The sequence below is a fragment of the Oncorhynchus nerka genome, linkage group LG10 (assembly GCF_034236695.1).
Source record: "Oncorhynchus nerka isolate Pitt River linkage group LG10, Oner_Uvic_2.0, whole genome shotgun sequence".
NCBI classification, from domain to species: domain Eukaryota; kingdom Metazoa; phylum Chordata; class Actinopteri; order Salmoniformes; family Salmonidae; genus Oncorhynchus; species Oncorhynchus nerka.
In genome coordinates this window covers 97,040,378-97,063,831 of record NC_088405.1, presented here as the reverse complement: position 1 = coordinate 97,063,831, position 23,454 = coordinate 97,040,378, and the positions used below count along the sequence as shown (strand labels likewise).

Genomic DNA, 23,454 nt, shown 5'->3' with positions numbered 1-23,454 from the left:
CCCTCCGTAAGGCTCACTAAATCATTTTAGACCCAAGCCACCCCCTGTACCTTGGACTTTGAATTACTCCCCTCTGGGCGCAGGTATAGGGCGCAGGTATAGGGCGCAGGTATAGGGCGCAGGTATAGGGCGCCGCTCAGCAGGAAAAACAGAATGAGACAATCCTTTGTGCTCGGGGAATGTTCCCATCGACTCAGTAAGGCCAGCAGGCTAGACTTTTCTTCCTTTTTATTTCATCTTTTATTTCTTATTTCTTACTATTATTATTTTTTATTTGTGCGTAACTGTTATAAAAGTTGTATTGTCAATTTTGTTTTGTATTTAAACGCAACTTTAAATGTGTACATGACACTGCAACAAAATGTCCCCCATGGGGACAATAAAGGAATTTAGTAAGAATGTATTCAACTGAAATGTGTCTTCCACATTTAACCCAACCCCTCTGAATCAGAGAGGTGTGTCTTCCACATTTAACCCAACCCCTCTGAATCAGAGAGGTGTGTCTTCCGCATTTAACCCAACCCCTCTGAATCAGAGAGATGTGTCTTCCGCATTTAACCCAACCCCTCTGAATCAGAGAGGTGTGTCTTCCACATTTAACCCAACCCCTCTGAATCAGAGAGGTGTGTCTTCCGCATTTAACCCAACCCCTCTGAATCAGAGAGGTGTGTCTTCCACATTTAACCCAACCCCTCTGAATCAGAGAGATGTGTCTTCCGCATTTAACCCAACCCCTCTGAATCAGAGAGGTGTGTCTTCCGCATTTAACCCAACCCCTCTGAATCAGAGAGATGTGTCTTCCACATTTAACCCAACCCCTCTGAATCAGAGAGGTGTGTCTTCCGCATTTAACCCAACCCCTCTGAATCAGAGAGATGTGTCTTCCGCATTTAACCCAACCCCTCTGAATCAGAGAGGTGTGTCTTCCGCATTTAACCCAACCCCTCTGAATCAGAGAGGTGTGTCTTCCGCATTTAACCCAACCCCTCTGAATCAGAGAGATGTGTCTTCCACATTTAACCCAACCCCTCTGAATCAGAGAGGTGTGTCTTCCGCATTTAACCCAACCCCTCTGAATCAGAGAGGTGTGTCTTCCGCATTTAACCCAACCCCTCTGAATCAGAGAGGTGTGTCTTCCGCATTTAACCCAACCCCTCTGAATCAGAGAGGTGTGTCTTCCGCATTTAACCCAACCCCTCTGAATCAGAGAGGTGTGTCTTCCACATTTAACCCAACCCCTCTGAATCAGAGAGGTGTGTCTTCCACATTTAACCCAACCCCTCTGAATCAGAGAGATGTGTCTTCCGCATTTAACCCAACCCCTCTGAATCAGAGAGGTGTGTCTTCCACATTTAACCCAACCCCTCTGAATCAGAGAGGTGTGTCTTCCACATTTAACCCAACCCCTCTGAATCAGCTCTACTTCTTCAGCACCCGGGAAACAGAGGGTTACCCGCCTTGTGAAGAACGACAGAATTATACCTTGTCAGCTCGGGGATTCGATCCAGCAACCTTTCAGTTACTGGCCCGACGCTTCAACCAGTAGGCTACCTGTCGTAGGGTGGTCACGTAGGGTGGTCACGTAGGGTGGTCGTAGGGTGGTCACGTAGGGTGGTCACGTAGGGTGGTCGTAGGGTGGTCACGTAGGGTGGTCACGTGTGTTTGTGAGGCAGAGGTTCTGAGTTCGAGCCTCGCTATGAGCCAAATCAGGGGGGAACGATACTCATTAAGCAAGCAGCAAGACATCCTTAACACCAGATGAGACACAAAAATAGTCTCCCCATGATAAGGTTTTGAATAACGCAGACATTTCTTTTGGGCCCAAGAGGTTGGAAAATGTGCATAAAAGGCGGCACATGCACACAGGAAGTGGTGTAAACCACTGCCGTTGCAACAGGTTTACTACACATGGAGTCTTGTGACTTACCTCCCTACAGCGAACACAGTGGTAGCGATGGTGAGGTTTTGGGACATAAAGGCCTCGTCTATGACCTGGGGGTCAAAAGTCCCTTCCCAGACTATAGGAGCCAGCCACGGGGTTACAGTCAACACGTCAGTCCTCCTGAGGAAGGAGAAAAGAAGGAGAAGGACAAAGGAAGAAGGAAGAATGAGAAAGGAAGGAGAAAGGAAGGAGAAGGAAGAAGGAGAACGAAGAAGAAGAAAGAAGAGAAGGAGTAGAAATTAGGAGAAAGGAAGGAGAAGGGAGAAAGAGGAAGAAGTAAAGAGAAGGAGAACAGAGAAGGAAGAAGGAGAACAAAGAAGAAGAAAGTAGAAAGAGAAGGAGGAGAAAGTAGGAGAAAGGAGATGGAAGAGGAAGTAGAAAGGAAGACAGAAGAAAAAATAAAGAGAAGGAAGTAGGAGAAAGTGGATGGAATAACGAGAAGGGAGAGGGAAAAAGGAAAAATGAAAAAGAACAACTTTTTTTTACACAGGGTCTGCACTTCAGTCCTCCTGAATAATAATAATAATAATAATAATAATAATAATAATAAATAATAATAACGAACATTTTTATTTTCAGAACATAAATCAGATAGATAATCGTCAAGATAAACAGCCGTTAGTGGTAACACTATGAGACATTTATAGGCATGTACTGCATAGAACGCGTTGACCATAATGGTATAATGGCATATAGAGTAGAATAAAAGAATAAACCTCTATTGAAATTGTGTAATCTGCATTTTGCTGCCACTTACACCGGTTCCATCAGTTTGGCTTGCTTACGTTGTAACCTGAAAAACAGTGGGAGCAGCTTAACTTTCAGCAGAAACAGACTGATACTGACATCAGGTATTTTGTTCAAGGCTAAGACTTGCTTGGGTTACCAGTTTGTTTGTGACATCATGTCACTCCTTCATGTTCGGAATCAAAAAGGTGGTGGCATGGTGCCACAAACTGACCTGGGACCAGGCGACACTTGGTTGATTCATTATTTGAAACATACATGTAGATATCAATAGTAAAAGATCACTTTATTGGTCAATTGCACACAAGGTCCACCAAAATTTGACTTCCACTTTTAACCCAGCCCCTCCAAAAGGACGCACATGCATAAAGCTCGTTGAACATCTCATTCCTAAATCATGGGCATTAATATAGAGTTGGTTCCCCCTGTGCTGCTATAACAGCCTCCACTCTTCTGTTAAGGCTTTCCACTAGATGTTGGAACATTGCTGCTATAACAGCCTCCACTCTTCTGTTAAGGCTTTCCACTAGATGTTGGAACATTGCTGCTATAACAGCCTCCACTCGATGTTAAGGCTTTCCACTAGATGTTGGAACATTGCTGCTATAACAGCCTCCACTCGATGTTAAGGCTTTCCACTAGATGTTGGAACATTGCTGCTATAACAGCCTCCACTCGATGTTAAGGCTTTCCACTAGATGTTGGAACATTGCTGCTATAACAGCCTCCACTCGATGTTGGAACATTGCTGCGGGGACTTCTTTCCATTCAGCCACAAGAGCATTGAGGTCGGACACTGTTGGGCGATTAAGCCTGGCTTGCAGTCGGCATTCCAATTGATTCCATAGGTGTTCAATGGGGTTGAGGTCAGGGCTCTGTGCAGGCCAGTCAAGTTCTTCCACACCGAACTCGACAAACCATTTCTGTATGGACCTCGCTTTGTGTATGGGGGCATTGTCAAGCTGAAACAGGAAAGGGCCTTCCCCAAACTGTTGCCACAAAGTTGGAAGCACAGAATCATCTAGAATGTCATTGTATGCTGTAGCGTTAAGATTTCCCTTCACTGGAACTAAGGGGCCGGAACCAAGAAAAACAGCCCCAGACCATTATTCCTCCTCTACCAAACTTAGCAGATAGCTGCCACACCAGTGTAGTACGGGTACCCACATGTACTCGCTCACCTGTGATTCAGCACAACCTGGCGATTCACCTGGCTGACAGATGAGAAGGAAAAGAGTGAGATGTAAACAGAGATCAGAGATAATGATCTTACATTTGATACATGTCTAAGCACCCGTCCAAGCAGAAACACCTGAGTGGAGTATCCAGTTCATTTGCATTATAGTGGACATTACAAAATTGGTATAATGCTACAGAATAAAGGGGTTGTTAGAACGCTCATCTGTGTTCTACTGAGCATGGACCTCTGGAAGATTTACGATGTCTTTGAGGATACAGCATTCCAGAGCACGAGTTAATGTTTCTGTACTGTAAGGTACCAAGGAGAGATGACGCGGGGCCAGACCTTGGTCTCTACACAAAGATAACTGTTTTTAAAGCAGATACTGTCTCCTGTGAAATATAAGTATCTTTCATACTAATCTTAATCTTGTGACCCATTCCATACATCTGTTGTTTGTCATGTAGACTGAAGGTGGTGTATCTTGGCTATAAAATACATTTGGACTTTTGTCTAGGGGCTCTCAACGAATCATCTGAGGGGGATTCGTCGAACCAGCCATCATTATCTTAGAGCACTCAATCAATTCACTTTATATGTGTGTGTTGTATTAACCTGCTCCCTTATTAATAAGTGAATACAGATTTAGTATAACTGACTTGCGTGACAAGTTTGTCTCTCCTCATTTGATAGTAAAGAAATTAACCACCACAGCATGCATACATTTTTCATATGTGGCCATGGAGAGAATCAAACCCACAATCCTTGGTTTTGCAAGCGCCGTGTTCAACCAACTCAGCCACACAGGTCCACCACTAAGTAGTGTCCCAAATACCACCCTGTCCCTATTTAGTAAAGTAGTGTCCCAAATACCATCCTGTCCCTATTTAGTAAAGTACTGTCCCAAATACCATCCTGTCCCTATTTAGTAAAGTAGTGTCCCAAATACCATCCTGTCCCTATTTAGTAAAGAACTGTCCCAAATACCATCCTGTCCCTATTTAGTAAAGGGGTGTCCCAAATACCATCCTGTCCCTATTTAGTAAAGAACTGTCCCAAATACCATCCTGTCCCTATTTAGTAAAGGAGTGTCCCAAATACCATCCTGTCCCTATTTAGTAAAGGAGTGTCCCAAATACCATCCTGTCCCTATTTAGTAAAGGGGTGCAGTACATAAGTAATCGGGTGACAATTGGGTCTATTCACAACACCGCAGGATCACCTTACACGTCATCCAATCATAAAGAACCTGCCAAACAATGGAATTGTGAAAACCAAACACAGAATTCTGGGAAGAGGCCAGAAAAAACCCAGTTTATCCTGTTCACTACACAAATAAGACAAACACAGCATCAAGCCAGTTTCCCCTTTAACCCAGCCTTAGCCACACCGTACAGTACAGCTTTCAACCAGCACGAGACAATACAATGTTTGCTTACGTGAGAGACACGGATGCACAGTATGAGAAGACGAGCCTTTGTTGAGAGGAGAATATACCATTATATAAAATCAATAACAACAATAAAGATGATAATATATGACAATAATATAAAAGATTCCACGTTTTGGCTGCAACTTGTCAGATGTCCTTACCAGCAGATAGTCATTCCCGCAGCCAGTACTAAAGAAAGATGGAAATGTTCACGTCCTGGGGAAAAAAAGAAGAAAAAAGTCAAAGTCATATTTCTGCAAAATAAGAAGTACTGTAAACTTAGATTAGTTTATGAAAATGTCATCATATCTGTGTATTTGATGTGCAGACACATAATAGATCTAACATCAATATCTTTTTTTTTTAAGAAAAAAAAAAGAGAGACTTTGACCTGCAAAAGGTTTGTTATGAAACTGATTAACTAACCTGGTAATATTGATAATAGTGGTAACAAACATTCACACCCCGAGTATCAATATTAAACAGGCTAGTTAAATCGGCTTCGTAACGATATGCACCTTCTGCATGGAACGGAAATGGGATCAGTTATTCAATTCCAAGTTCCTCTCCCTTCTCAGGTGAGGGGGCTGTTTAGGTAAAGGTGTGATGTCTGTACAAAAACAGGCTATTTTAACGGTCAACCTTAAAGATTTTTCTTTTGTAGAACAATTAGACACCTACACATTCATGTATCAATCTGATTGATGGATTGTGCAGTAAACAGGCTCAGGTGTATAACTGTGGCTCCTTCCACCTTCAAAGAACAGGGAAGAGGGCCAACCATGGAGAATAGTAAGACACTTCATAATTTCTATAACTACGCTATATTGTTTGTCCTCGTGTGTCCGTTCATGTTTTTCAGTATAAAATACTCTGCAGCCACTTAGTGTGGACACCAGGTGAGGTCACACACAGATTCCTGTTGTACCCTCTGGTTGGCCCTGTCCAGGGGTGTCGTCGGACGGGTTCACAGTGTCTCCCGACCCCTCCTGTCTCAGCCTCCAGTATTTATGCTGCAGTAGTTTATGTGTCGGGGGGCTAGGGTCAGTCTGTTATATCTGGAGTACTTCTCCTGTCTTATCCGGTGTCCTGTGTGAATTTAAGTATGCCCTCTCTAATTCTCTCTCTCAGAGGACCTGAGCCCTAGGACCATGCCTCAGGACTACCTGGCCTGATGACTCCTTGCTGTCCCTAGTGTCGTGACGTTGGCCTCTTTGGGTATAGCAACCCCATCCTCCGCTCCCTGCCTCCCCCTTGCCTCCTTCAACTAGGCTGCTGTGGTCAGAGGTCGTAAATTCCTGAGAAGACCCTGCCACACAGTATAAGAGGCAGAGTACATTTTCATAGAGAACAAAGCAATTCCTTCCACCTCACAGAACTTGAGGTACGAACAAATTTCATGTTCCGGAGAAAGTATAAAAGATCGGTGAAGAATCCAGCTACGAACTGGTCCGTTTGTCACAACTTGGGGAAGCTCATGGGAGACGGTGTGGCCACATTACCATAACACTGTTTATGTAATAGCCTCAGATATGAGGTTTACATCGAATTGTTGTATAAGATGAATGAGTGAGTATGATACTGTTTACACAATTTTACAATGTGATTTTGGACTGTTTAATGAAGGAAAACTCAAAAAGGGAATTGGATTTGAACTAAATCAGAGGACCGCCCCTGAGCCCAGTTAGGGTCAGACATCCTGGGACAGCCCCTGAGCCCAGTTAGGGTCAGACATCCTGGGACAGCCCCTGAGCCCGGTTAGGGTCAGACATCCTGGGACAGCCCTTTTCTGCAATTTCCGAATAAAACCCCCACTCGGGTTTTCGATCAGCAGACCGAGCTTACCTCAATTGCGAGATGACTACAGGTTGCAGACCATGTTTTTCTCCATTAGGAGGGGTTTTTCTCCATTGCTGAATATTTTAACCATACCACGTGGTTAAACTCTTAGACTATCGATACCGACAGAATAAGAACAAGTCTTTGATATTAATTACTATAAAATCCAAGATGGCGTAGCAGTCGGACGTGTGTTTTGTCTTGTCCCGTCCTGTATAGTGTAAATATAGTTTTTTTTCCTCTTTTTTTCTGTATATATTTCGTACATATTTTAATCTCACTTCCCAACCACAGGCTGAATATACTCTCCTGCAACCCGCATCACCCAATGTGGTACGGATCTGCTTTTTCTATGCTTTAGAATCGGAACCCTCATCAGAAGCTAGCCGCTAACTAGCTACTAGCTAGCCACTGCTAGCGGTCTTCAACGCTAACTAGGACACCAGCGCGACATCTACCCAAAGCATATCAGACTGCTTTTTCTCTACCACATCTCCGGATTCCTACCGCAAGCTCTGAAGCTTTATACCGGATCATCGTAAATAGCTAGCTGCAATCCGAGTGGCTACTCCTGGCTAACGTCTCTGTCCCAGAGCAAGCACCAGTTAGCCTGGAGCTAGCCTCGAGCTAAGCCCATCTCCCGACTACCCGAAGAGGTCCAAAAATACCTAATTTGCCAATTGGCCTGGACCCTCTACTGACCCTCTACTGCCGACACGGAGCCCGAGGGGGTTTCAACAGGCTTTTCTGCTGCGACATCGCCAAAGATCCATCTGCTGGCCAAGGCCCGCGAGCTTTCTGAATCGCTGTATCTCCAGCTCACCGCATGAAGAGGAATAAATAAACAGACTCACCCCATCGCGACGTCCCCCAAAGGTTAACTCTCTAGCCCTCGCTATCTCCCTGCTTGCTAATTCGGCCTGCTAACGGCTAGCTTGTCAAGCTCCGGTCCGCTAACTGCTACCTTGTCTAGCTCGGGCCTACGAACTGTTAGCTTGTTAGCACAGGCCTGCTAACCGTCTGTACCACCGCGTCCCAATCACTCTCTGACCCCATTTACTTTCTATCTCTTTTTGATTTTTAATTTGTTTATACCTTCCGGAAACCTGCCTCACCCAATGTGATACGGAATCGCTATTACTTTTACTCTTATTTTTATTTTTATGACACACTCAAGAACCTCCAGACGCTAACCAGCTAACTAGCTACAAGCTAGTTAGTCATTGTTAGTTTAAAAAAAAAAAAAAAAAAAAAAAACCTGGATAACACTCGCCAGCCCAGCCCCCCTGCCCATCCACCGCTGCCCCCTGGACACTGATCTCTTGGCTACATAGCTGACGCACGCTGGACTGTCCATTAATCACGGTACTCCTTTCTGCTTGTTTGTCTTACCTGTCGGCCCCGTTGCCTAGTCAACGCCATTTTACCTGCTGTTTGTTGTGCTAGCGGATTAGCCCCGCCTACTGTTTTTAGCTAGCTTTCCAAATTCAACACCTGTGATTACTGTATGCCTCGCTGTATGTCTCTCTCAGATGTCAATATGCCTTGTATACTGTTGTTCAGGTTAGTTATAATTGTTTTAGTTCACAATGGAGCCCCTAGACCCACTCTGCATACCCCTGTTACCTCCTTTGTCCCACCTCCCACACATGCGGTGACCTCACCCATTACAACCAGCATGTCCAGAGATACAACCTGTCTCATCATCACCCAGTGCCTGGGCTTACCTCCGCTGTACCCGCACCCCACCATACCCCTGTCTGTGCATTATGCCCTGAATATATTCTACCATGCCCAGAAACCTGCTCCTCTTATCCTCTGCCCCCAACGCTCTAGGCGACCAGTTTTGATAGCCTTTAGCCGCACCCTCATACTACTCCTTCTCTGTTCCGCGGGTGATGTGGAGGTAAACCCAGGCCCTGCATGTCCCCAGGTACCCTCATTTGTTGACTTCTGTGATCGAAAAAGCCTTGGTTTTATGCATGTCAACATCAGAAGCCTCCTCCCTAAGTTTGGTTTACTCACTGCTTTAGCACACTCTGCTAACCCTGATGTCCTTGCCGTGTCTGAATCCTGGCTCAGGAAGGCCACCAAAAATTCAGAGATTTCCATACCCAACTATAACATCTTCCGTCAAGATAGAACTACCAAAGGGGGCGGAGTTGCAGTCTACTGCAGAGATAGCCTGCAAAGTAACGTCATACTTTCCAGGTCCATACCCAAACAGTTCGAACTACTAATTTTGAAAATTACCCTCTCCAGAAATAAGTCTCTCACTGTTGCCGCCTGCTACCGGCCACCCTCAGCTCCCAGCTGTGCCCTGGACACCATTTGTGAATTGATCGCCCCCCATCTAGCTTCAGAGTTTGTTCTGTTAGGTGACCTAAACTGGGATATGCTTAACACCCCGGCAGTCCTACAATGTAAGCTAGATGCCCTCAATCTCACTCAAATCATCAAGGAACCCAACAGGTACAACCCTAACTCTGTAAACAAGGGCACCCTCATAGACGTCATCCTGACCAACTGGCCCTCCAAATACACCTCCTCTGTCTTCAACCAGGATCTCAGCGATCACTGCCTCATTGCCTGTATCCGCCACGGAGCCGCAGTCAAACGACCACCCCTCATCACTGTCAAACGCTCCCTAAAACACTTCTGTGAGCAGGCCTTTCTAATCGACCTGGCCCGGGTATCCTGGAAGGACATTGACCTCATCCCGTCAGTTGAGGATGCCTGGTCATTCTTTAAAAGTAACTTCCTCACCATTTTAGATAAGCATGCTCCGTTCAAAAATGCAGAACCAAGAACAGATACAGCCCTTGGTTCACTCCAGACCTGACTGCCCTCGACCAGCACAAAAACATCCTGTGGCGGACTGCAATAGCATCGAATAGCCCCGTGATATGCAACTGTTCAGGGAAGTCAGGAACCAATACACGCAGTCAGTCAGGAAAGCTAAGGCCAGCTTCTTCAGGCAGAAGTTTGCATCCTGTAGCTCCAACTCCAAAAAGTTCTGGGACACTGTGAAGTCCATGGAGAACAAGAGTACCTCCTCCCAGCTGCCCACTGCACTGAGGCTAGGTAACACGGTCTCCACCGATAAATCCACGATTATCGAAAGCTTCAATAAGCACTTCTCAACGGCTGGCCATGCCTTCCGCCTGGCTACTCCAACCTCGGCCAACAGCTCCGCCCCCCCGCAGCTCCTCGCCCAAGCCTCTCCAGGTTCTCCTTTACCCAAATCCAGATAGCAGATGTTCTGAAAGAGCTGCAAAACCTAGACCCGTACAAATCAGCTGGGCTTGACAATCTGGACCCTCTATTTCTGAAACTATCTGCCGCCATTGTCGCAACCCCTATTACCAGCCTGTTCAACCTCTCTTTCATATCGTCTGAGATCCCCAAGGATTGAAAGCTGCCGCAGTCATCCCCTCTTCAAAGGGGGAGACACCCTGGACCCAAACTGCTATAGACCTATATCCATCCTGCCCTGCCTATCTAAGGTCTTCGAAAGCCAAGTCAACAAACAGGTCACTGACCATCTCGAATCCCACCGTACCTTCTCCGCTGTGCAATCTGGTTTCCGAGCCGGTCACGGGTGCACCTCAGCCACGCTCAAGGTACTAAACGATATCATAACCGCTATCGATAAAAGACAGTACTGTGCAGCCGTCTTCATCGACCTCGCCAAGGCTTTCGACTCTGTCAATCACCATATTCTTATCGGCAGACTCAATAGCCTCGGTTTCTCGGATGACTGCCTTGCCTGGTTCACCAATTACTTTGCAGACAGAGTTCAGTGTGTCAAATCGGAGGGCATGCTGTCCGGTCCTCTGGCAGTCTCTATGGGGGTGCCACAGGGTTCAATTCTCGGGCCGACTCTTTTCTCTGTATATATCAATGATGTTGCTCTTGCTGCGGGCGATTCCCTGATCCACCTCTACGCAGACGACACCATTCTATATACTTTCGGCCCGTCATTGGACACTGTGCTATCTAACCTCCAAACGAGCTTCAATGCCATACAGCACTCCTTCCGTGGCCTCCAACTGCTCTTAAACGCGAGTAAAACCAAATGCATGCTTTTCAACCGATCGCTGCCTGCACCCGCATGCCCGACTAGCATCACCACCCTGGATGGTTCCGACCTTGAATATGTGGACATCTATAAGTACCTAGGTGTCTGGCTAGACTGCAAACTCTCCTTCCAGACTCACATCAAACATCTCCAATCGAAAATCAAATCAAGAGTCGGCTTTCTATTCCGCAACAAAGCCTCCTTCACTCACGCCGCCAAGCTTACCCTAGTAAAACTGACTATCCTACCGATCCTCGATTTCGGCGATGTCATCTACAAAATGGCTTCCAACACTCTACTCAGCAAACTGGATGCAGTCTATCATAGTGCCATCCGTTTTGTCACCAAAGCACCTTATACCACCCACCACTGCGACTTGTATGCTCTAGTCGGCTGGCCCTCGCTACATATTCGTCGCCAGACCCACTGGCTCCAGGTCATCTACAAGTCCATGCTAGGTAAAGCTCCGCCTTATCTCAGTTCACTGGTCACGATGGCAACACCCATCCGTAGCACACGCTCCAGCAGGTGTATCTCACTGATCATCCCTAAAGCCAACACCTCATTTGGCCGCCTTTCGTTCCAGTACTCTGCTGCCTGTGACTGGAATGAACTGCAAAAATCGCTGAAGTTGGAGACTTTTATCTCCCTCACCAACTTCAAACATCAGCTATCCGAGCAGCTAACCGATCGCTGCAGCTGTACATAGTCTATTGGTAAATAGCCCACCCATTTTCACCTACCTCATCCCCATACTGTTTTTATACTGTTTTTTTTATTTTATTTATTTATTTACTTTTCTGCTCTTTTGCACACCAATATCTCTACCTGTACATGACCATCTGATCATTTATCACCCCAGTGTTAATCTGCAAAATTGTATTATTCGCCTACCTCCTCATGCCTTTTGCACACATTGTATATAGACTGCCCATTTTTTTTCTACTGTGTTATTGACTTGTTAATTGCTTACTCCATGTGTAACTCTGTGTTGTCTGTTCACACTGCTATGCTTTATCTTGGCCAGGTCGCAGTTGCAAATGAGAACTTGTTCTCAACTAGCCTACCTGGTTAAATAAAGGTGAAATAAAAATAAAAAATAAAACTAAGACAATTGATGTATGGATGACTCATAGTGAAGACTGGGTTCATGCAGATAACCAACCATTTTGGAATGAGACTAACGTGAGGTAAAGTAAATAATTCATTAATTCGAAGACTAATTGATCAGATAAAATATCTGAAAAGTAATTTTAGGAAATGATAACTTTGTAATCTGAATATTTTTCCTTGGTGCCCCGACTTCCTAGTAATTACGGTTACATGATTAATCAGTCTAATCGCGTAATAACTAATTACAGAGAATCTTTGATAAAAACTATCAGTCTTCAGTTAATGACAGTAAAGACACGATAAATCTGAAGAGTTAACTACAAACAGGAGCACTAAACTTGATAACATGCATGCAGTTTTGTTGAACGTTACTCAAAGTAACACGATTCTACTCAAAACGCTGCAGACCAAAGACGATCAGTTAATGAACACAATGACCAAATGAATGATGAGAGAAATCAGGTGATGAAAATGGAAATATTGATTTCTAAGCAAGCAGAGGAAATCTCATCACTGAATCTCTCGCTCCGTACTCAAGACCTCTATCTGCAAACCATGACAGATAAGTTTGAGACCGAAAGGAACAAGTGTGACAATCACGTGTCCAAAATCAGTACTCTAAGCGCTCAAGTGGACTCTGCAATGCAGCAGAATACCACCCTTAGGTACCATCTGGAGGAAGTCCAGAATGATCACGCTCTCCAAGCAACCGGAGCCCTGTACTCACAGGAGTAAAGACGATAGGTTTCAGACCTTGCCCCCCTCATGTGTCCCTCAGTCTTCTCCTCTTGGCCATTTGGCACTGAGTAATATTGCGCCTCTTGGCCAACAACAACAAGGCTTGGCTTCTCCTCTTGGACTTTCCGCCCCACTTTCGCCATAGGATGAAGCCAACCCTCTCCACCCGCTTGGCGCGGAATACCTTGACAAACTCATCAAGACCTTCCCCACCTTAGACCCCGTTCCAGGTCAGCCAAACGATACTGAGACGTTCCTAGCTGACATAGAGGACGCGTTGGATGGCAACCCGAACGCTACGGGTTCTGACAGGGTTTACCTGTTGAAGCGAACGTCGAATAGACACGTGACAAGGTTCATTCGTCTACAACAGCAACACGTGCTAAATTACTACGCTAAACTTGCCACAGCTTTGAAATTAGAATTCAGTGGTTCTGCGACTCACTGGCACCATCAAACAAGCTCGGAACAAACACCCACAAGATCATAGGCTTCGTTCAGCGTACTTTGGCCTACTCACTCAATGTTTACATACCCTACATTATTCATCTCATATGTATATACTGTACTCTATATCATCTACTGCATCTTGTTTACATACCCTACATTACTCATCTCATATGTATATACTGTACTCTATATCATCTACTGCATCTTTATGTAATGCATGTATCACTAGCCACTTTAACTATGCCACTTTGTTTACATACTCATCTCATATGTATATACTGTACTCGATACCATCTACTGTATCTTGCCTATCTTGCCGCTCTGTACCATCACTCATTCATATATCTTTATGTACATATTCTTTATCCCCTTACACTTGTGTCTATATGGTAGTAGTTTTGGAATTGTTAGCTAGATTACTTGTTGGTTATTACTGCATTGTCGGAACTAGAAGCACAAGCATTTCGCTACACTCGCATTAACATCTGCTAACCATGTGTATGTGACAAATAAGATTTGATTTGAGGCATGGAAGACCTGTTACCTTTTAAACAACTGTTCTTGTCGAACATGTATCCTACCAATTTGGGCCCTGCCGCCCACGTTGGCTTGCCTATCTTACAACTCAGAGAGCTTGCAAGCACAGCTTTTGAGGCATCAAAAAGTTCACAACGTTAAGAGCCCTGACCACTCGGTTTTGAAGATTGACCAGGAGCACTCACTCCAGTCAGAGGGTGCATTATCAGGTATTCGAGCGTTCAGAGATGACGCACAACAACAGTTTCTACCATGAAACCATGATTCCAATAAACTCTGCGGTCTAAATAACTGTAAAGTACGTCTCCATCAACATGACTACCGCTACAATCGACCTGTTCGCAACGTTCCTGCACCCAACCCACACAAAACGACTACCGCTACAATCGACCTGTTCACTACGTTCCTGCACCCAACCCACACAAAACAACTACCGCTACAATCTACCTGTTACCTACGGTCCTGCACCCAACCCACACAAAACGACTACCGCTACAATCGACCTGTTCACTACGTTCCTGCACCCAACCCACACAAAACAACTACCGCTACAATCTACCTGTTACCTACGGTCCTGCACCCAACCCACACAAAACGACTACCGCTACAATCGACCTGTTCGCAACGTTCCTGCACCCAACCCACACAAAACGACTACCGCTACAATCGACCTGTTCACTACGTTCCTGCACCCAACCCACACAAAACAACTACCGCTACAATCTACCTGTTACCTACGGTCCTGCCCCCAACCCACACAAAACGACTACCGCTACAATCGACCTGTTCCCTACGTTCCTGCACCCAAGCCACACAAAACGACTACCGCTACAATCGACCTGTTACCTACGGTCCTGCACCCAACCCACACAAAACGACTACCGCTACAATCGACCTGTTCGCTACGTTCCTGCACCCAACCCACAAAAAGTGTCAGAGCACAAGGGTAACAAAGGGTTGAAGGGTGATCAAAACGTAGACCAATGTTCTCCAGATGTTCCACTACGTGAAGAACTAAAGCGAGAAACATTTGAGAAAAGGGTAAAAGATAAGTCACAAGGACTAGACGAGGAATTTCCGGACACCAGGTCCGCAGAAATTAACACCCATAGTAAGGACGTTAAAATTCAAATTTCTCCCGCTCTCACTCGAGACCCTATCCAGGGCCCACTTGATCAAGAAACAAGCCCCCGGGCTTTGTCTATAGACTCTGATACAAAGGTTGCGAAGAAAAAAGGTCAAACGCTTCGTTAAAGCCAAACACACTCAAAATCGGATAAGTCAATCTGCTTCCACCTTGTACAGAAATGACACATCACGTCGTTGCGAACGACCACTCCACTTTGTGGGGAATATGTCCACTAACCACGAATCGAAACGATCATACCTGGAAACAGTGCTGGAGGACTGTTTAACTTGTCATGCGCTAATTGATTCGGGTGCGACAATATCACTCATCTCTCAAACATTGTTTGAGGATCTCAAAAGGGCTTTGACGCCAACTAAACGTTGGGTAAAAGTGGAACGATGCGACGCTACACTTCGAGGGGTCACTCAGACTACCTCGCCTCTCACATTGAGAGTCATGCTGAAACTAGAAACGAGACTACGGAGAACACCGTACGAGGCCGCCAGAGCATAAATCAAATGTAGTTGTAAACTCCCCTTTGAGAACAGTGAGGAGCAGACAGGCCCCTAGACGGGGATTATCTTAGAACACATCTAAGATAGTACTGAGGTGTACCACACTGGAAGTACCACACTGGAAGTACCACACTGGGGTGTACCACACTGAGGTGTACCACACTGGAAGTACCACACTGGAAGTACCACACTGAGGTGTACCACACTGGAAGTACCACACTGAGGTGTACCACACTGGAAGTACCACACTGGAAGTACCACACTGAGGTGTACCACACTGGAAGTACCACACTGGAAGTACCACACTGAGATGTACCACACTGGAAGTACCACACTGGAAGTACCACACTGGAAGTACCACACTGGGGTGTACCACACTGGAAGTACCACACTGGAAGTACCACACTGAGGTGTACCACACTGAGGAGTACCACACTGGGGTGTACCACACTGGAAGTACCACACTGGAAGTACCACACTGGAAGTACCACACTGAGGAGTACCACACTGAGGAGTACCACACTGAGGAGTACCACACTGAGGAGTACCACACTGGAAGTACCACACTGGAAGTACCACACTGGAAGTACCACACTGGGGTGTACCACACTGGAAGTACCACACTGAGGAGTACTACACTGGGGTGTACCACACTGGGGTGTACCACACTGGAAGTACCACACTGGAAGTACCACACTGAGGTGTACCACACTGGAAGTACCACACTGGAAGTACCACACTGGAAGTACCACACTGAGGAGTACCACACTGGAAGTACCACACTGAGGAGTACCACACTGGAAGTACCACACTGGGGTGTACCACACTGGAAGTACCACACTGAGGAGTACTACACTGGGGTGTACCACACTGGGGTGTACCACACTGGAAGTACCACACTGGAAGTACCACACTGAGGTGTACCACACTGGAAGTACCACACTGGAAGTACCACACTGGAAGTACCACACTGGAAGTACCACACTGAGGAGTACCACACTGGAAGTACCACACTGAGGAGTACCACACTGGAAGTACCACACTGGAAGTACCACACTGAGGAGTACCACACTGAGGAGTACCACACTGGAAGTACCACACTGGAAGTACCACACTGAGGAGTACCACACTGGAAGTACCACACTGGGAGTACCACACTGAGGAGTACCACACTGGAAGTACCACACTGAGGAGTACCACACTGGAAGTACCACACTGAGGAGTACCACACTGGAAGTACCACACTGGAAGTACCACACTGGAAGTACCACACTGGAAGTACCACACTGAGGTGTACCACACTGGAAGTACCACACTGTAAGTACCACACTGTAAGTACCACACTGAGGAGTACCACACTGGAAGTACCACACTGGAAGTACCACACTGGAAGTACCACACTGGAAGTACCACACTGAGGAGTACCACACTGAGGAGTACCACACTGGAAGTACCACACTGGAAGTACCACACTGAGGAGTACCACACTGAGGAGTACCACACTGAGGAGTACCACACTGGAAGTACCACACTGGAAGTACCACACTGGAAGTACCACACTGAGGAGTACCACACTGGAAGTACCACACTGGAAGTACCACACTGAGGTGTACCACACTGGAAGTACCACACTGGAAGTACCACACTGGAAGTACCACACTGAGGTGTACCACACTGAGGTGTACCACACTGGAAGTACCACACTGAGGAGTACCACACTGGAAGTACCACACTGAGGAGTACCACACTGAGGTGTACCACACTGGAAGTACCACACTGAGGAGTACCACACTGAGGTGTACCACACTGGAAGTACCACACTGGGGTGTACCACACTGGAAGTACCACACTGGAAGTACCACACTGGAAGTACCACACTGGAAGTACCACACTGAGGAGTACCACACTGAGGTGTACCACACTGGAAGTACCACACTGAGGAGTACCACACTGGAAGTACCACACTGGAAGTACCACACTGGAAGTACCACACTGAGGATACCACACTGGAAGTACCACACTGGAAGTACCACACTGAGGTGTACCACACTGGAAGTACCACACTGGAAGTACCACACTGGTGGTAAAGGAAGTCCAGTGGACTTGTCCACCTCCAAAACAAATGGCAACAATAATCATTCCTTGCCATGTGTAGGTTCAACTACAATACAACTAGTAAAATGCTCTCATCATGTGTTCCGGTAGTATAATATTTCAGAATAAATCGGTAGGATAACTGGTCCCTTTGAGCACCAGTACCAATACCAGCGACAGTCAGTAGAAGGTTAGAGACCTAACCAATCAAATTACCCTTGACAACAGCGACATAGGAGTCACTCAGAGTGCAACACGTGGAAGGGAATCTCCAGTGCAACTCTTCCAATGAACCGGAAGGTTGCAAGTTCAAACCCCCGAGCTGACAAGGTACAAATCTGTCGTTCTGCCCCTGAACAGGCAGTTAAACCCACTGTTCCTGGGCCGTCATTGAAAATAAGAATTTGTTCTTAACTGACTTGCCTAGTTAAATAAAGGTCAAATTAAAAATTAAAATCTCCAGTGCACTCTTCCAATGGTTAACACACATGTCACTAATAAATAGAATCAGGAGGAAAACGATTAGAATCATTAACCACGATCACACAACGTACGACTGGCCCAATACTTAGAGTACTTCCGTCGTGAGGTTAGCTCCTCCGTGGATAACATACCTATCGCCACTACAATAGTGGAAGACACAGTGACTTGTAGTAAAAACTACTACAGACTCCCTCGACACCAATTGTGACTGACCTCCAGGCATCGACCTGAAAATTACCTGACTACGTCAGACTCATTCTGAACAAGTTGTAATCTGCCGGGATACTTGGTTTCCTTCCCTTGACATGTGTGCTTGTGTAAGCATAAACGCACGTGCACAACGGAACATCCAATTAGGATTTATGCTATAGGATCACTTAAGGGTTAAATACCAGCCTTAGTAAATAAAGTTGAACATTTACTTCTAGGCCTTTGACTCTACAGCACTCACCAGTTTTCTTCCCAGAAGTCCATAGGTCATCCATGTAGACTGCCCAAAACTAGTGCCTTACAGCTGTAAACGTATCACATAGTTATCAACTTAGGATAGTGCCTAAGCAGGAAGTAGGAAAACCCCAGACATTAGAGACAATGCCAGGATGTAATTCTGCCAGGACATTGGACATGTATAGAATACAGTCCAATTAGATGATTTATGTGTGAGAACTATATTTGGTATATCTTTTGTTTATGCTTTCATTCCTTTTCGGTTCATTTCGTCACAGTTTGACACTTAGGAAGTGATAGAGCCATAAACAAAGTCCCCATACAAACATCACTTAGTGCCACAACGCCTCTCATTGGGGAATGAATGTAATTATATATTTCATGAGTGTGTTGTTAACATCTGCCTAAGTTACTGACCAGATCTTCCAGTCTGGACGACGAACAGATGATGGGTCTCTCCCCTCCTCTCCCCCTATTACACTCTAACACCTCTCTCCCCACCTCTCTCCCCACCTCTCTCCCTATTACACTCTAACACCTCTCTCCCTATTACACTCTAACACCTCTCTCCCCACCTCTCTCCCCACCTCTCTCCCTATTACACTCTAACACCTCTCCCTATTACACAACACCTCTCTCCCCACCTCTCTCCCCACCTCTCTCCATATTACACTCTAACACCTCTCTCCCTATTACACTCTAACACCTCTCTCCATATTACACTCTAACACCTCTCTCCCTATTACACCCTAACACCTCTCTCCCTATTACACTCTAACACCTCTCCCTATTACACTCTAACACCTCTCCCTATTACACTCTAACACCTCTCTCCACACCTCTCTCCCTATTACACCCACCTCTCTCCCCACCTCTCTCCCCACCTCTCTCCACACCTCTCTCCCTATTACACTCTAACACCTCTCTCCACACCTCTCTCCCTATTACACTCTAACACCTCTCTCCCCACCTCTCTCCCTATTACACTGTAACACCTCTCTCCATATTACACTCTAACACCTCTCTCCACACCTCTCTCCCTATTACACTCTAACACCTCTCTCCACATTACACTCTAACACCTCTCTCCATATTACACTGTAACACCTCTCTCCATATTACACTCTAACACCTCTCTCCCTATTACACTCTAACACCTCTCTCCACACCTCTCTCCATATTACACTCTAACACCTCTCTCCATATTACACTCTAACACCTCTCTCCACACCTCTCTCCATATTACACTCTAACACCTCTCTCCATATTACACTCTAACACCTCTCTCCATATTACACTCTAACACCTCTCTCCACACCTCTCTCCATATTACACTCTAACACCTCTCTCCACACCTCTCTCCATATTACACTCTAACACCTCTCTCCCCACCTCTCTCCACACCTCTCTCCCCACCTCTCTCCCTATTACACTCTAACACCTCTCTCCATATTACACTCTAACACCTCTCTCCCTATTACACTCTAACACCTCTCTCCCCACCTCTCTCCCCACCTCTCTCCCCTCCTCTCTCCCTATTACACTCTAACACCTCTCTCCCTAACACCTCTCTCCCTATTACACTCTAACACCTCTCTCCCCACCTCTCTCCCCACCTCTCTCCCCTCCTCTCTCCATATTACACTCTAACACCTCTCTCCCTATTACACTCTAACACCTCTCTCCCCTCCTCTCTCCATATTACACTCTAACACCTCTCTCCCCTCCTCTCTCCATATTACACTCTAACACCTCTCTCCCCTCTCTCCATATTACACTCTAACACCTCTCTCCCCTCCTCTCTCCCTATTACACTCTAACACCTCTCTCCCCTCCTCTCTCCATATTACACTCTAACACCTCTCTCCCCTCTCTCCATATTACACTCTAACACCTCTCTCCCTCCTCTCTCCATATTACACTCTAACACCTCTCTCCCTATTACACTCTAACACCTCTCTCCCACCTCTCTCCACACCTCTCTCCCCACCTCTCTCCCTATTACACTCTAACACCTCTCTCCATATTACACTCTAACACCTCTCTCCATATTACACTCTAACACCTCTCTCCCTATTACACTCTAACACCTCTCTCCCCTCCTCTCTCCATATTACACTCTAACACCTCTCTCTCTCCCATATTACACTCTAACACCTCTCTCCCTATTACACTCTAACACCTCTCTCCCCATATTACACTCTAACACCTCTCTCCCTCCTCTCTCCATATTACACTCTAACACCTCTCTCCCCTCTCTCCATATTACACTCTAACACCTCTCTCCCCTCCTCTCTCCCTATTACACTCTAACACCTCTCTCCCTATTACACTCTAACACCTCTCTCCATATTACACTCTAACACCTCTCTCCACACCTCTCTCCCTATTACACTCTAACACCTCTCTCCCCTCCTCTCTCCATATTACACTCTAACACCTCTCTCCCCTCCTCTCTCCATATTACACTCTAACACCTCTCTCCCTATTACACTCTAACACCTCTCTCCATATTACACTCTAACACCTCTCTCCACACTCTCTCCCTATTACACTCTAACACCTCTCTCCCCTCCTCTCTCCATATTACACTCTAACACCTCTCTCCCTCCTCACCATATTACACTCTAACACCTCTCTCCCCTCCTCTCTCCCTATTACACTCTAACACCTCTCTCCCTATTACACTCTAACACCTCTCTCCCTATTACACTCTAACACCTCTCTCCATATTACACTCTAACACCTCTCTCCACACCTCTCTCCCTATTACACTCTAACACCTCTCTCCCTATTACACTCTAACACCTCTCTCCCTATTACACTCTAACACCTCTCTCCACACCTCTCTCCATATTACACTCTAACACCTCTCTCCCCTCCTCTCTCCCTATTACACTCTAACACCTCTCTCCACACCTCTCTCCATATTACACTCTAACACCTCTCTCCACCTCTCTCCCTATTACACTCTCACTCACTGGAGTTTGATACTCTTGGTATTGGATATGACTGAAAAAGACCTGAACCGCACCTTTATTTGCCAAGGTAGAGGACATGATCAGTGAATATATTCAATGTACAATGCTACAATGTGGGGATCTCATGCTTGGTAATAACTATATGTATATGACTTCCATCCTTAGCACAATAAAGTTAAATTATATTCTACTCCATCCATTGGCTTCATTAATGCCATTCAGACTGTTTTGAAGTGGATACAGACGGCTATGAAAGCTGAGGTTCATAACTCGGTTCTGAACTAATATTGATACCAAACAAACGTTTGGGTCAGCTAGATAGCTAGCTACACATCCATAGGCATATGGGTATTTTGTATTCTCCACGGCACAATAAGCAAGAAAATAGTTAGCTTGCTACGCTACTTCAGCTGCATGGCAAATACCAGCAAGCATACAAAATATTTCCATTCAATTGGCTGTAGATGCTTTAGCTAGCTAGATTCCTTACCTCCACTGTTTCACAAGACGACAGCCTGGTTTGGTGTTTTTTCTCAGGAGTCCGTAAAACATGAAACACGAATTACGATTTCATACTCAGGTCACAACACCCATAAAGTTAGCCAGTTAAATTAATTTTATGACAACAACAAAAAATAAGCATAAATTGTCTCTTCATTAACTAACAAACATCAAGAACAACAACAAAAATGATACCAGCTGAATAGGTTTGAGTGCCTGTATGGCATTATATACCTGTGTGTGTCCCCATGTATGAGCACATGCATTTGAGAGTGTGTGTATATACATTAGCATTAGCTGTAAAAACACTGCCCCCTCAAACTGTATATACGTGTACAAACACCTGCACGGCATCAGCCTCAGGCAAACCGGCATTAGCTTTATAAAAACACTGCCCGCCCCCTCAAACTTACTTTTTGTTATGTTTTATTTTGACATTGTTTTTTTTGTTTTGTTTTCAGCTCAGTGTTCTTTCACTCATGGGGACACTACGTCACCGCCAAGTCTAAGGGTAGAGCTTGATTATTCAAGCCCCTTGGGTGATGTCATAGAGTTACATTAGAAGTGCCCATCCAAGAAGGCTCAAGGTCATTGGCCACAGATAAAATGACGTCGCATCACGTGATATCTACAGTATCTTTGATTGGACTGATATGATTGGACTGATATGATTGGACTATGTCAATATCTTAGCTAGACAAGTTGTCATCGTCACGAATAAATTAAACAAATCTACTGACTTTTCAACCCTTATGAAGAGAAACTATAGATAAAAACGTATCGGTGCTCATCGGCCATCGGGCATAAACATTACACAACAAGTTGGAAATCGCAAATTCAACAAGGTTTGTAAAGGAATCGGTGACGAACTGCAAGAATTTCAAAGCCTTCTATTCAAAGCAATCGCCTTCTATTCAGTGGAGAGGGTGTGTGGTCCAAGTCTGGGTTTAAGGGTCTCTTTTCCCCATTTGAAAAGGATAAACATTCACCATAAACAACACCATGGGCCAGAAAAGGATGAACACATTGGCCATGCTGTCATTCCAGCGTGACTTCTGCAGAGTTCAAAACAACTGGAAAATCTATACTTCTGTGAGATCAAAAGTGGAAATTCAGAAGAAATAAAATACTAGCTCAGAACCTACATTTTGAACAGTCATTCAACTCAGAATTCCAAGTCAGGAACTCGGGCCTCTTTCTAGAGCTGCGACCTGAAGATCTCTGATGTCATCATGATTCGACCTT

At 45.5% G+C, this 23,454-nt stretch overlaps 1 protein-coding gene across 1 annotated transcript in view; it reads right to left on the bottom strand.

Annotated features, from left to right (window-relative positions):
- The window catches only part of LOC115122935 (globoside alpha-1,3-N-acetylgalactosaminyltransferase 1-like), a 63,411-nt gene that overhangs the window by 5,699 nt on the left and 34,258 nt on the right, over positions 1 to 23,454 (bottom strand). The window contains exons 2-6 of the mRNA XM_029652204.2: positions 5,463 to 5,517; positions 5,309 to 5,344; positions 3,871 to 3,903; positions 2,700 to 2,735; positions 1,928 to 2,062 (exon numbers count right to left, since the gene is read on the bottom strand). Of these exons, the coding sequence (XP_029508064.1) occupies positions 1,928 to 2,062; positions 2,700 to 2,735; positions 3,871 to 3,903; positions 5,309 to 5,344; positions 5,463 to 5,517 (295 nt within the window). The remainder of the gene's footprint in view (positions 1 to 1,927; positions 2,063 to 2,699; positions 2,736 to 3,870; positions 3,904 to 5,308; positions 5,345 to 5,462; positions 5,518 to 23,454) is intronic.